Raw genomic sequence first — 15,613 nt, 5'->3', positions numbered from 1 at the left:
GAGGCATAAGGAATGGCAGGCAATAGGGGAAATATCATGGGGTTTATGGTTGGGGCAACCAGGAGAAAGGGGTGAAATGCGAGTTTCTCTGTGTATATGTGAGATATTCCTGAATGGCGGGCTGGACTAAAGCCAGCATTTCAGCTGCTCAGACAGGCTGGCATAAAAACATCCTGCGCTGCTTTTTCCTTTTGTTCTGTCTTCGTTTGCACACAGGACACACTGTTCTGGACAATTAAGCAGCATGAGAAGTGCTGTCCAAAACCCTGACATCTTCTAATTACCTAATGGTCAATATTTCCAGCTCTGACTTCATCAGCTGATATTGCAGTCAGGCCTGATGATTGTCTCTCTCTGCTTGTACTTGACAGAACAGGAAGGTTTTTTATCCATGTCACAAACTCTGGAAAGGTTTGATTTTAGGCCAGGCTCAGAGTGCAGATACTTTTATACAGAAGTGGAGATGGAGATCATGTGGACTTGGTATGCATGGAGGATAGAAAGAAACTGATTTAGTGGTTGTGAGTGGAAATGCTGTTTGGTTGTAGAGTCAGCAGCCTTACGGCTATAGAAACATGTCTGGGCATGTTGCTGAGTGCTCATGGATCAGAGGCAGATGATGTGGACTCTGGCTTATGCTTTGACCTCAGACTAATCCGATTTTAGGAAAAACATTTCCTTTCACTTTGCACAGATAGCTCAGTTTTTATTTCAAAATAGAAATGACTCCAAGATTAATAAACTATAAAAACAATTCTCACTTTGATTGCATTTAGCAAACAAACTTTTGTCTTCTTTTTCGTTATTAATTTGATTGCATAAAACAATAAAACCAATGTTTTCCTTTTGCTATAGTTATTCTTATATTTTTAGTTTTAATGCCATCCATATCTTCTGCTCACCTCAGCTGATTTTAACCAGCAAAATTACAGCAACTTCTTCCATTGAAAATGAACGGGTTCAAATTTCTAACTATCTTCATTTTAAAACCCTTTCAGTGATAAAAGCTGCTATGATCTTTTTCAGCTCTCAGTTTACATAAATTTGACATAAATCCGTATTTTGTTGCTGCATAATGAATGCCTGTGAAGACATTATTCCAACTACCGCTAAACATTTTTGTAAAGGTATGGGACTATGGAATAATCATACAACTTCTTTTTATTTGCTGTGGTTTGTTCAAAACACATTTTGGATTTTAGCTAGTTTTGTGTTATGTATCATTGTTGGCTTAAAGGAAGCTTGTTTAGCAAGTTTGCTGAAATCATTTAGATGATTGTAGTTTTTATCTGTTTTTTAGGACAATAAAAGTGTAGCATCTGTACCTCTTTTTACTATCAGCTGAGCAAAAACAACAAGAAGCTTCAGCAACAGTGCAATTAAACCATTTCTGCAGGAAATACAATTTATGTAGTTTTAGTTTATCACTGATTTTCTGCTGCTGCTTCACAAACAAGAGCTTTTATATGAAATTGATTTGCTTTGTATCCCCAAAAGGGTGTTTTAAATTTTACTGGAATTACAGAATTAACCGCAACAAATGAGTCGAGCCAAACAGGAGAAACAGTGAGGAAAACAAACACTATCCATCCGCACTTCTACTTTCCACCTACTCTTTTTATAATTTTGTTCTGTGTTGTCATTTTTGTTTTATAAAATTAGAGGTAGTGTTCTGTGTTGATTCAGTTTAATCAGTCCTTTTATTTTTTTAGAAAAAGACATTTAAAACGGTTTCAACCTCTTCACGCCATTTAATCCTGGACCCCAATTTCTTTAGCATTAAATTGAAAAAAATATATTTAAAAAATATTTGTAAATTAACTCAGGCTGGAAGGGTTAAATAAGGGATGATGGCTGATGAGGTGTGCATTATCAGAAATTAGAGGGCGACACAGAAGCTTTCGTAAAGTCAGTTTATTTCTGAAAATGCACACCTTGAAGGCCATTATTCCGCTTTAACCATGGTCACTTCCAAATGAAATAAATACTCAATCAATTTTTAGCACCTTTTACTTTTACTTAATGGCTGAGCCGGGACCGACCTCGGCTGTGGCAGCAAACCAAAGTGATAAGTACTGGTCGTCATGCTGGGTTAAATAAAGCAACAGTTTCTTTCAAGAAGCCATGCAGTGATGTAGAACATTTGAGCTACATGACCTGAGCTATTTTTTTTTATGTACATCATCATTGTCGATTATCACTTTTTAATCCACACCCAGCAGCCAATCAGAATTTGACACAAAAGTTTCATACAGGCGTCTTGAGCTGAGTTTTTGTGATGAACTGGAGGAGTCAATTTACTAAAGAAAATCTGCAAATACTAAAAAACGCAAATACGTAGAGGAACTCCATATAGCAGTGCTTCTCAATTATTTTTTGCCAGGCTCCCCCAGGAAAAAGAAAATGTTTCGCGACCCCCTTAACCCACCACCCACCCATCCACACACACACACACACACACACACACACCTACAGGTTACTGTGGTTTGCAAGGACATTTTTCAGAAACAAGTTTGTTGGTTAATTATAAGGACCCCACTTTCTGTCTTTTCTACCAAGAAATTAAATACTTAAAAAAATCTATTTTAGGTCATAAAACAAAGAAATCACTTCAAATTTAGTTTACACGCAACACAACCAGAACTGTAGCTATCTGACTTTATGCATACTTATGAGGACATGTATAATTAGGTTATTAAGTCCCGCCTATGACAAAAACAGACATTTCAAGGACTATGAACATTGTAAAGACAATGGCTTTAATGCTCCAAAGGAATGCACCCCAGTCCATTGTGGGGTCAAACACAAATGCCTTTTATCATATAAACACTGCAATGTCAACATTCTGTTTGGGGAATATACTACTCACATTATCCCAAGCTATTCTGGAAAAAAAACAAGGACACCACTGGAGTGAATTTAAATGCCAGGGCTTTGGTAAAGAAAATTGAAGTTATTGATATACATCCACTATATACATTTATTCATAATCAAAAAAATGACTGGAAACATGTGTAACTTAAAGTCACACATTATTGTAAACTTTGTTCTAGTAAATAACATGATCATTCCAGTGGTATGTTTCTTGTGCTTCAGTGTCACATAGCACTCATTTATACTTCAGAGTTGTGCAGAAACAGCTAAAAGAAACTTGCTGGCTATTATATCATGAAGGATAATAAGGCTTAAAATGTCTTGGTTTCATAATAAATATGCATTTCTTAAGTTCTTACTTGTGATTTAAATCAGTACATTTTCTTGTGAACAAGCTGACTGTGCACAAGCCCTGTCTGGCAGGAAACTGAACGAGAGCCCTGAAGATTATATTCAATTCTGTTACTTTAAATTGTAAATACATTTTTATATATAGATGAATGAACACAAAAAATCCCAATCTGGCACTGAACAGCCAAGTTTATTTTGAACAATGGTGAAACAGATCATAAATGTCTCCTAACTTTTTGGCCACCTGTCTTCTCTTCAACAAACTTGTAACATATATTCTTCAAACTATGCTTATTCATTCAACAGCTGTTTTCCTTTTGCTGTTTTTTCCTTTTTTGAATCAGGCCACGATTTCTGACAAAGTCTATTATGTTTTGGACTGGGCGACTAGCTAGTGTAGGATGCTCACCACTCCTACACTGTTTGATTTCAACAACAGTAGCCAGCTTTCCATTAGCAATGTGTTCCTGGAAATGCCTCATCACAGCTGCAATTTCTTTGGGAGACCATGGACGTTTTTGCTTTCTACGTGGATCTTCCATCTCAGCATAATTTTCAGGGAGGGCTACAAAGAGGGAGGGGTTTAGGGGATATGAGAGAGAGCGAGAGAGAGAGAGCAATTAATTAATTGATCAAGACTAAATTAAGACATTTTTCACTGTTTTACTGTGCTAAACTATAAAAACAAGAGCTTCAACGGAAGCGTCCCATCTTCAGAGTTGTCATCAGTTGGTTGTATGTGACGTACTTAAAAAACAGCTGATTGTCACTGAGCCGGAGTCACCTGTCAGACTTAAAATTTGTTCTGTAACAATGACGGCTCTTGTCTAACATGTTCATTTGCATTCTGTTAGGTACAATTAAGAAAGCAAGAAAATGCCAAACTTATTAATTTTAGAGCAGAAAAAGAATTACAAATGGAGCAAAATCTGGTAAAATATCTAGAACTGTCTTTGACACGTTTTACAATGACCTGTGTTTTTGTGAACATCATCTACAGACATGTAATTATTTATTTCTTAACTGTCCCCTTAAAAAAGACAACTCCATTAAAGAAATTTTTAAGTGACCATGTACGAAGTCCAACTTAAACGAAAAATACTCACCTTTATATTTGACACAAATCCATTTCCTGGCACTTAAGGGGCCATGACAGAATGCACATTTTTCAAATGATGAAGCTGATGAAGAACCCACTTTATGTTGGAAGCTCTGCAAAGAGAATAAAACATTTTGTTATTTACTACAAACACTACAACTTCCTATAAAAAAGTAACATCTCTGTGTAGCATGCCAAATTTGTAATTTGATTATATTTTTTGAAAATCTATTTTTCTGTTTTGAAATTCTTTTATGAAGAGTAATACCTGTGGTTTGCCTTTTTATCAGATGTAAAAAGTTTTGGAAAAATGAATAAATGGACCTGGTAATTTAACCATATTGCCATGCAAAATTCAAAAATCTGTCTGTAGTATCCATCTATCCATCTACAGTACCTATCTGTGTGTGTGTGTGTGGAGGGGCCTTCCAAAGAGCAATGTTGAGAAAAGGTATTGAGAGAATCACTGCTTGACAAGATCCAAATGAACAATGACCAAAACTATCACCGAGTCCCCTCTAACATGTACACCAGACAGTAACCTACATTCAAGGGACTGTTACATTTACACATGGACACGTAAGAATCAGATGATTACACCAAACAGTCCCCACAATGTCTGTGTCATACTACACCACTTTGCAGGGACTGTGTCTACTCCTGTCACTATAAATTACAAAGACAGCATTTTCTGTATGTGTTGTCAAAAAAACCAAAACACATTAATGATCACCTGTTTCTCATCTGGGAGTGAGGTCGAGGCCTTTGGTGTATCGTTATCAGCAGGATGTCTGTCTTCTGAAATCTTGGAGTAAACACAAAAAAACACAGACATTAACAGCAATTCCACAATACTTTACCTACTTTTACAAAAATAACTCTTGGGAAGGGCCTTCCACAGAGCAATGTTGAGCAAAAGTATTGAGAGAATCACTGCTTGACAAGATCCAAATGAACAATGACCAAAACTATCACCGAGTCCCCTCTAACATGTACACCAGACAGTAACCTACATTTAAGGGACTGTTACATTTACACATGGACACGTAAAATTCAGATGATTACACCACACAGTCCCCACAATGTCTGTGTCATACTACAACACTTTGCAGGGACTGTGTCTACTCCTGTCACTATAAATGACAAAGACAGCATTTTCTGTATGTGTTGTCAAAACAACCAAAACACATTAATGATCACCTGTTTCTCATCTGGGACTGAGGTCGATGCAATTGGTGTATCGTTATCAGCAGGATGTCTTTCTTCTGAAATCTTGGAATAAACACAAAAAAAGCACAGACATTAACAGCAATTCCACAATACTTTACCTACTTTTACAAAAATAACTCTTGGGAGGGGCCTTCCACAGAGCACTGTTGAGCAAAGGTATTGAGAGAATCACTGCTTGACAAGATCCAAATGAACAATGACCAAAACTATCACTGAGTCCTCTCTAACATGTACACCAGACAGTAACCTACATTCAAGGGACTGTTACATTTACACATGGACACGTAAAATTCAGATGATTACACCAAACAGTCCCCACAATGTCTGTGTCATACTACACCACTTTGCAAGGACTGTGTCTACTCCTGTCACTATAAATTACAAAGACAACATTTTCTGTACGTGTTGTCAAAACAACCAAAACACATTAATGATCACCTGTTTCTCATCTGGGAGTGAGGTCGAGGCCTTTGGTGTATCGTCATCAGCAGGATGTCTGTCTTCAGAAATCTTGGAGTAAACAAAAGAAACACACAGACATTAAGAGCATTTCCACAATACTTTACTTACTTTTACAAAAATAACTCTTGGGAGGGGCCTTCCACAGAGCAATGTTGAGCAAAGGTATTGAGAGAATCACTGCTTGACAAGATCCAAATGAACAATGACCAAAACTGTCACTGAGTCCTCTCTAACATGTACACCAGACAGTAACCTACATTCAAGGGACTGTTACATTTACACATGGACACGTAAGATTCAGATTATTACATTAAACAGTCCCCATAATGTCTGTGTCACACTACACCACTCTACAGGGACTGTGTCTACTCCTGTCACTATAAATTACAAAGACAGCATTTTCTGTATGTGTTGTCAAAACAACCAAAACACATTAATGATCACCTGTTTCTCATCTGGGAGTGAGGTCGATGCCTTTGGTGTATCGTCATCAGCAGGATGTCTGTCTTCTGAAATCTTGGAGTAAACACAAAAAAACACAGACATTAACAGCAATTCCACAATACTTTACCTACTTTTACAAAAATAACTCTTGGGAGGGGCCTTCCACAGAGCAATGTTGAGCAAAGGTATTGAGAGAATCACTGCTTGACAAGATCCAAATGAACAATGACCAAAACTATCACTGAGTCCTCTCTAACATGTACACCAGACAGTAACCTACATTCAAGGGACTGTTACATTTACACATGGACACGTAAAATTCAGATGATTACACCAAACAGTCCCCACAATGTCTGTGTCATACTACACCACTTTGCAAGGACTGTGTCTACTCCTGTCACTATAAATTACAAAGACAACATTTTCTGTACGTGTTGTCAAAACAACCAAAACACATTAATGATCACCTGTTTCTCATCTGGGAGTGAGGTCGAGGCCTTTGGTGTATCGTCATCAGCAGGATGTCTGTCTTCAGAAATCTTGGAGTAAACAAAAGAAACACACAGACATTAAGAGCATTTCCACAATACTTTACTTACTTTTACAAAAATAACTCTTGGGAGGGGCCTTCCACAGAGCAATGTTGAGCAAAGGTATTGAGAGAATCACTGCTTGACAAGATCCAAATGAACAATGACCAAAACTGTCACCGAGTCCTCTCTAACATGTACACCAGACAGTAACCTACATTCAAGGGACTGTTACATTTACACATGGACACGTAAGATTCAGATTATTACATTAAACAGTCCCCATAATGTCTGTGTCACACTACACCACTCTACAGGGACTGTGTCTACTCCTGTCACTATAAATTACAAAGACAGCATTTTCTGTATGTGTTGTCAAAACAACCAAAACACATTAATGATCACCTGTTTCTCATCTGGGAGTGAGGTCGATGCCTTTGGTGTATCGTTATCAGCAGGATGTCTGTCTTCTGAAATCTTGGAGTAAACACAAAAAAACACAGACATTAACAGCAATTCCACAATACTTTACCTACTTTTACAAAAATAACTCTTGGGAGGGGCCTTCCACAGAGCAATGTTGAGCAAAGGTATTGAGAGAATCACTGCTTGACAAGATCCAAATGAACAATGACCAAAACTATCACTGAGTCCTCTCTAACATGTACACCAGACAGTAACCTACATTCAAGGGACTGTTACATTTACACATGGACACGTAAAATTCAGATGATTACACCAAACAGTCCCCACAATGTCTGTGTCATACTACACCACTTTGCAAGGACTGTGTCTACTCCTGTCACTATAAATTACAAAGACAACATTTTCTGTACGTGTTGTCAAAACAACCAAAACACATTAATGATCACCTGTTTCTCATCTGGGAGTGAGGTCGAGGCCTTTGGTGTATCGTCATCAGCAGGATGTCTGTCTTCAGAAATCTTGGAGTAAACAAAAGAAACACACAGACATTAAGAGCATTTCCACAATACTTTACTTACTTTTACAAAAATAACTCTTGGGAGGGGCCTTCCACAGAGCAATGTTGAGCAAAGGTATTGAGAGAATCACTGCTTGACAAGATCCAAATGAACAATGACCAAAACTGTCACTGAGTCCTCTCTAACATGTACACCAGACAGTAACCTACATTCAAGGGACTGTTACATTTACACATGGACACGTAAGATTCAGATTATTACATTAAACAGTCCCCATAATGTCTGTGTCACACTACACCACTCTACAGGGACTGTGTCTACTCCTGTCACTATAAATTACAAAGACAGCATTTTCTGTATGTGTTGTCAAAACAACCAAAACACATTAATGATCACCTGTTTCTCATCTGGGAGTGAGGTCGATGCCTTTGGTGTATCGTCATCAGCAGGATGTCTGTCTTCTGAAATCTTGGAGTAAACACAAAAAAACACAGACATTAACAGCAATTCCACAATACTTTACCTACTTTTACAAAAATAACTCTTGGGAGGGGCCTTCCACAGAGCAATGTTGAGCAAAGGTATTGAGAGAATCACTGCTTGACAAGATCCAAATGAACAATGACCAAAACTATCACTGAGTCCTCTCTAACATGTACACCAGACAGTAACCTACATTCAAGGGACTGTTACATTTACACATGGACACGTAAGATTCAGATTATTACATTAAACAGTCCCCATAATGTCTGTGTCATACTACACCACTTTGCAGGGACTGTGTCTACTCCTGTCACTATAAATTACAGAGACAATATTTTCTGTATGTGTTGTCAAAACACATTAATGATCACCTGCTTCTCATCTGGGAGTGAGGTCGTTGCAATTGGTGTATCGTCATCAGCAGGATGTTTGTCTTCTGAAATCTTGGAGTAAACAAAAAGAAAGTAACAGACATTAACAGCAATTCCACAATACTTAACTTAATTAGCAGACCGGTGTAGTTCATCTACCACTGTCACTATCCACCCTAGTACTAGTTGTTAGTATTTATAATAATACTCACTTAGATAATAACAGTTTTGTCGGCTTTAATATTTTTCCGCTTTGTGAAGTTCTATTTTATATTTACCTTCATTCTCCATGGCCAGTCTGAGTCTCCATTGTTATAAGTAATCGCTTCCTTTGGTTTAATGTCTTTTGTTGCAAAAACACATAAATGAGGATGTCCTTTCACCGTGACCGTTTTGATTTTGCCATTTGGGTTGATATGGTCATCATTGACCAGTCTTCCCAATGAGCCGTCCTCTTTCGCTGCATCAATACTGAAATTAGAAAAATTCCCATGTAGAAGATTGCTTAACTTTAAATGAAATGACTATTTCTTATTTCAGTAGATAAGACTAGCATTTTTTCATTTTGTGTGCCAGTAACCTTACAAATATGTGTATCAATATATCATGATTTACATACCACAGCTGTTTTCCATTGTAACAAAACTCAAACATGAAGACTTTTAAGCCTTTGTGGTACAGTTTAACTCTCCTTTCATACTTCTTTTTTTCCATCAAATCCCCTCTGTATTCAACAAGAAATTCTCCTCGTTCTAAGTGTCTCTTTGCAAACACTACTCGACCTAACAGAAGAAGTAAAAATGTAAATCACAATATGTATTTAAAAGAAGTACTTTTTTAAATCTTGAAATCTTTGCAACTCACCTTTGAGAGAGTTAATGAATTTCACGTCCAATCCTTCTCTGTCCTTACCCCTGGATGCATAGTATACCGCTTCATCCTTGGGTTTTACTCTTATTCTCTGGGGTCTCTGGACTCCTTTCTGTTATTATCAAAATATTTGGATTTTAGCAAACAGACAAACACTTTTAAAATAATATCTATAACACAGGGGTGGCTAACCCTGATCCTCCAGAGCCTCAACCCTGACTTCTTTCCAGCTCTCTCTGGACTGCTTGATGCTGACAAACCTAAATCAGGTGTGTTCATTCAATCAGTCAGCTAATCAACAGCAAGCTGGTTAGGGAAACTGGAAAACAGGCAGGGTTGAGGCTCTTGAGGACCAGGGTTAGCCACCCCTGATCTAAAGCATAAATTAATCCTGGTTTGAGCAGTCCAGGTTCTGGGGTTTCTGAACAGGATCTGGTCTTAGGTGGTCTCAGTCCGCAAAAATGTAGTGGAATGTTCCTTCAGTGCCCTCACAAATCGGAAGCTGTAAATAGGACACTAAGCCTCATTTCAAATAGCCACACATTTTTAAAGGCCCTACCAAGTATTTAACTCCTACAGCAGTAACATGCTTCCTGAAATTACCATATTTTCACGACCATGAGGTGCAATGGGTTTTAGGGTGCAGGCACGTTAAAACAAACCAGTAAAACATATATGCTAGTTTGTGTTTTAAAAAGGCAGCAGGAGCAAAAATGAGTTGGTTGTGATTTATGTTTTCAGTCATCAAATCAGCATCTAGAAATCCATCAAAGGCCTCAGTAAAGTGCAAGCAGACACATCTTTAACCTTTCCTACTTTGTATGCCCCCCCCCCCTCCTTCTCTAAAAATGAGACCTTCTGCCGCTTATTAATACAAATAAAATGTTATGAAAAAATATGTGCGTGGGTTATTTAACTGACAGCAATAACATGCTAGCTGACAGCAACATGCTAGCTTCTAAACCGCTAGCTTGTTGTTTTACAGTGAACAAAAGCAAAACTTTAACTTTAACAAGTCTCCCCAAAAAAGGACAATAAGGAGGGGATCAGAACGCTTTCAGACTTTTATTGGGTACAATTTCTGTACTTTGAACGAAGCAAGTTAAAAAGCTTACCTTTCTGTTTTCACCAGACCCCTCCATTACTCCTCATGGTCCTCTTCGAATGATCACGTGAAGTACGTGTGGTATGTCTATCTCATCAGCTCATTGGCTGATGAGAAGTCAGGTTTATTAACCCTGCGCATGCTCCTGTCTTTGAAAAGGTGCCGCTAATGTGTGTGAAGGAAAAGAGGAGAGCTATGGTGGCCCTGAAGTGCAAATCATTTAACAAATCACTTGATACAAAAAAAATTTTTAAATCACGACAATTTAAAAAAAAAAGTTAAATAGCAGTATTACATTTTAAAAACAAAACAAAATTTTAGAAAACTAAAATTTGTATTTTTTTTTTAAATTGCTGGTTCTTTAGAAGAAAAAAAGACTTTTTTTTTTAACCTGCTTCATAAGCCTTATTGGTTGTAAAGGATGTTATAGGGAGTGGAAGAGTAGCTGTAATTACTGCCTTAAGAGTCTGATGATCTGGAAAACCACATCCAGTTTTAGGCACTGGCAATACGGATGATGGCCCAGGGCGCAAAATGAAGGGGGGCTGCGCCGGCGGCTGAGCCCATGTAAAATAATATATGTACCACTATTAGTTTACTTATGTCACAGAGTTTGTAAGAGCATGAAACCTGGCGGTGCCCCCACCCTGCAGCTCCGCGCTCTCCTATCTTTGAGAAGTGTGAAGAAGGAGAAGGGGAGAGGCGTGGGGTGAAGGGCGCACGGTGAGCACGGAGCGCTGCTGCGTTTGCGCATGCGCAAAACCTGGTCGGATAATATTCAAGGGGGGCGACGGCCGCGGCTCAGTGTTTGATGAAAAAATAAAAAACAGCGACAGCGCCGACATGTAACAAATTGGCGCCCCTGGCTGCAGCTGCACTCGCTCCTGCTGGAAATGTGTGATGAAAGGGGGGGGGGTGACATTCTGTAACCTGAATTTTAATAAAGATATAAAAAAATCACACTTTTTTGGGTTAATTTTTGTGTGAAATGCCCAAATAAAGAATGGGAACACAAAACAATGTTGTCACTAAGGTGACAGTTGGTTTAGTCGACAGACTTGATGCTTTCGTGAGGACATTTATTGCTAAATGCCAAAAACATCTGAAATATGGACAAAGTTGACGAGTTTGCATCAAGGAAGGCTAGAAAGGCTAGGTTTACTTAGTGTTTTCTGTTCTTAGTGTATTGGTACTGCAGTTATATTTATTTTAGCGTGTTATTAGTGTGATAAAAGATTTGTGCTTTATAATATATATTTTATATTATTTATTTAATATTGTGTTTGATTAAATATTTTCTACCTTACTGTATTTTTGCCATGCTGATGGTCTTTTATTTTTTATGTTCTGATAACTGTTATAATGGGGTGCAGAATTCTGATAAACATCTTTTTTTAAGTCAATTTCTTAGTTTCAATTTAATTCAATAAAAAACTTGTACAACTCCAAACAAGTTAGTTAATGGTCATTTAATCAATACTGCAGTTTAAAAGGTTCATATGAGATTTGGTTTATTTTGGAGTAGTTTTTAGTGGCTCCAGGTGTACCATTTAAAATTTTACAGCTTTCTTAACAGAGTTGTTGTTTGATTTTTTAAGCTGTTGTTCAGAAATGTTTCTTTGCCAGTGAAAACAAATTATGTTGACATGAGCATTGTAATAATGGATAGGAAAATAAGCAAAATTGTTTCATAGCAGTGCTATATATTTATTACAAACTTAACGTGAATATGTTTTTCAATATCAAACAAAGAAACAGTTGTGGATTTTACTTGATGGGCTTCTAGTAAAGTACTTCTGCCTGATAATAGTTACACTTACATCAGTGAGGCATGACACACAAGCTCCTGCTAAGATCATTGCATCTGCACAGCTGATCCACATCAATCAATAGAAACCCTGAGGACAAACTATGAATTTGCAATTTCTGATTTTTTATTTTATTTACATGGATCCGGATGAATACCTAGTCTCTCGTACGGGAGTAATGATGTCCATGTAGGGAAAATAGAATGGTCTGACCTGACTGAGACAGATCTTGATCAGTATTTTGCTCTGTCTGAAATGCCGAAATACCAAAAGATGTTGCAACATGTCAAAATATTAATTTCTGACCAAGGTGCTGAGTTATGTTCTTTGTATGACAGCATTGTGGAGTCACTCATTACCTCGAGTGACCTGCTCTGTGAGGCCAAGATGTACAAAATCAAGCCAGGCTTGAATGAGTATGTGGAGGAACTTCATGGTGAAGCGAGAAGAGCGTTCAAGGCTTGGGTTGAATCAGGCAAAATTAAACATGTATGGCCTGCAGACTCTACCCACCCTTGCCCTAGCCGCCCGCCTCTAAGCGCCACCGACCATGTCGCTTTCCGTCTCTTTGCACCATTGCCATCCTCGCCACCCACCTTTGACCAAGGCTGGTCAAAGCTGCATGTGACAAATTGATGTAAAAAAAATATTTTTTTTCAAAATGGCGGCTTTTCTTTGGGATTTATCTTCATAGCAACAAATTTATGTTTTGGTCGCCTGGGGATCCTGAACAGATGGATATAAGTTTTACATGAATCGGAAAAGTAAACAAGTTAATGTCCTTAGCAATAGAGGTTTTTTGCTAATTACGCCCACATTACTTATATGTTCGTATCCCCTGTTATTACAATTGTTTAATTCCAGCTACGGATGCATGCATCCCATTTTCTTTATTTTTCTTTTTTTAACTTGTTTTATATATATATATATATATATATATATATATATATATATATATATATATATATATATATATATAAAACGCCCCTTTCACCCTCTGCGGGTGGTTTCTCCTCCAAGCTCGGGTCCTCTACAATAGGCCCAGGAGCTTGAGGGTCCTGTGCAGTATCTTAGCTGTTCCTAGTACTGCGCTTTTGTGGACTGAGAGGTCTGAGGTCTTTCCAGGTATCTGTTGCAGCCACTCCTCCAGCTTGGGAGTTGCTGCCCCGAGTGCTCCAAATCACCACAGGCACCACTGTCACCTTCACTTTCCAGGCTTTCTTCAGTTCTTCTCTGAGTCCCTGGTATTTTCCAGTTTCTTATGTTCTTTCTTCCTGATGTTCCCATCGCATGGCACTGCCACATCCACCACAACAGCTTTCCTCTGTTCCATCCTATCAGTCTGGATCTGGAAGTCCCACAGGATCTTTGCCTTGTCATTCTCTACCACCTTCGGAGGTGTTTCCCATTTTGACCTTGGGGTTTCACTCCATATTCTGCACACATGTTCCTGTATATTATTCCAGCCACTTGATTGTGGCGCTCCATGTATGCTTTACCTGCCAGCATCTTACATCCTGCAGTTATGTGCTGGATTGTTTCAGGCGCCTCTTTGCACAACCCACACCTTGGGTCTTGTCTGGTGTGGTAGATCTGAGCCTCTATTGCTCTGGTGCTCAGGGCTTGTTCCTGAGCTGCCAGGATGAGCGCTTCAGTGCTGTCCTGTAGGCCAGCCCTTTCTAGTCATTGGTAGGACTTCTTGATATCAGCCACTTCAGTTATGGTCTGGTGGTACATCCCATGTAGGGGTTTGTCCTCCCATGAGGATCTGTCCTCCAGCACTGTATCCTCTGTTCTCCATTGCCTGAGACATTAACTGAGCACACTGTATGTTGGGGCCTTGAGCTTGATGTACTCATGGATCTTGGATGTTTCATCCTGGATAATGGCTTCTACCCTCACTAGTCTTTGTCCTCCGTCCTTGCGGCTAGCATACAGTCTCAGGGTGCTGAATTTGGGATGGAACCCTCCATGCATGGTGAGGGGCTTCCGTGTTTTAACATCCGTGGTCTGTATCTCTTCCTTTGGCCATCTTATTATTCCTGCAGGGTATCTGATAACTGGCAGTGCGTAGCTGTTTATTGCCCAGGTCTTGTTCTTGCCATTGAGCTGACTTCTCAGGACTTGCCTTACTCGTTGGAGGTATTTAGCTGTTGCAGCTTTCCTTGTTGCCTGCTCCAGGTTGCCATTTGCCTGCGGAATTCCAAGGTACTTGTAACTGTCCTCAATGTCTGCTATTGTTCCTTCTTGGAGTGAGACCCCTCCCGTGTGGACTACCTTGCCTCTCTTTGTCACCATCCGGTTGCATTTCTCGAGCCTGAATGACATCCCAATGTCAGTACTGAAGATCCTGGTAGTGTGGATCAGGGAGTCAATGTCACGCTCACTCTTAGCATATAGCCTGATGTCATCCATGTAGAAGAAGTGACTGATGTTGGCCCCATTTCTGAGTCGGTATCCATAGCCAGTCTTGATTATTTGGCTGAGGGGGTTCAGACCTATGCAGAACAGCAGTGGGGACAGTGCATCACCTCGGTATATCCCACATTTGATGGACACTTGTGCAAGTGGCTTCCTATTGGCTTCAAGGGTGGTTTTCCACAGCTTCATTGAGTTTCTTATGAAGGCTCTTAGACTCCTGTTGATATTGTACAGCTCCAAGCATTCAGTGATCCATGTGTGTGGCATTGAGTCATAGGCTTTCTTGTAATCAATTCAGGCTGTGCACAGGTTTGTGTGTCATGACCTGCAGTCTGGAGAGTTGGTGTTTGGCTCCTCTGGAGTCTCTGCCAATGCCCTTCTGTGTGTTGCTCATGTATTGATCCATGTGCCCATTTGTCTTGGTTCCAATGATGCCTGACATGAGCTTCCATGTTGTGGACATACAGGTTATTGGCCGATAGTTGGATGGGACTGCACCCTTTGAGGGATCCTTCTGGATTAGGATTGTTCGCCCTTCCGTTAACTATTTGGGGTGAGTCCCATCTCTTAGCAGCTGGTTCATTTGCGCTGCCAGGTGCTCGTGGAGTGCGGTGAGTTTCT

At 39.2% G+C, this 15,613-nt stretch overlaps 2 protein-coding genes across 6 annotated transcripts in view; one reads left to right on the top strand and one right to left on the bottom strand.

The window, feature by feature from the left end:
- The window catches only part of ranbp10 (RAN binding protein 10), a 56,269-nt gene that overhangs the window by 18,380 nt on the left and 22,276 nt on the right, over positions 1-15,613 (top strand).
- LOC105354252 (TRIO and F-actin-binding protein) lies at positions 3,389-10,895 on the bottom strand. Of its 4 annotated transcripts, XM_023955956.1 has the most exons (15): positions 10,774-10,895; positions 9,653-9,770; positions 9,408-9,570; positions 9,067-9,259; positions 8,789-8,860; positions 8,331-8,402; positions 7,863-7,934; positions 7,396-7,467; positions 6,928-6,999; positions 6,461-6,532; positions 5,993-6,064; positions 5,525-5,596; positions 5,058-5,129; positions 4,332-4,437; positions 3,389-3,790 (listed from the first exon to the last, which is right to left on the bottom strand). In XM_023955956.1, the coding sequence occupies exons 1-15, from the start codon at positions 10,798-10,800 to the stop codon at positions 3,525-3,527; spliced, it is 1,521 nt and encodes a 506-aa protein (XP_023811724.1). In that variant the 5' UTR covers positions 10,801-10,895; the 3' UTR covers positions 3,389-3,524. The 4 variants fall into 4 exon arrangements, with proteins under 4 accessions (XP_023811724.1, XP_023811725.1, XP_023811726.1 ...); XM_023955957.1 differs by lacking the exon at positions 5,525-5,596; XM_023955958.1 differs by lacking the exon at positions 5,993-6,064.

This window comes from Oryzias latipes, chromosome 6 (genome assembly GCF_002234675.1).
Source record: "Oryzias latipes chromosome 6, ASM223467v1".
Taxonomy (NCBI): domain Eukaryota; kingdom Metazoa; phylum Chordata; class Actinopteri; order Beloniformes; family Adrianichthyidae; genus Oryzias; species Oryzias latipes.
Note: the sequence above shows the minus strand (reverse complement) of the source record. Positions and strands in the feature narration are given on the sequence as shown.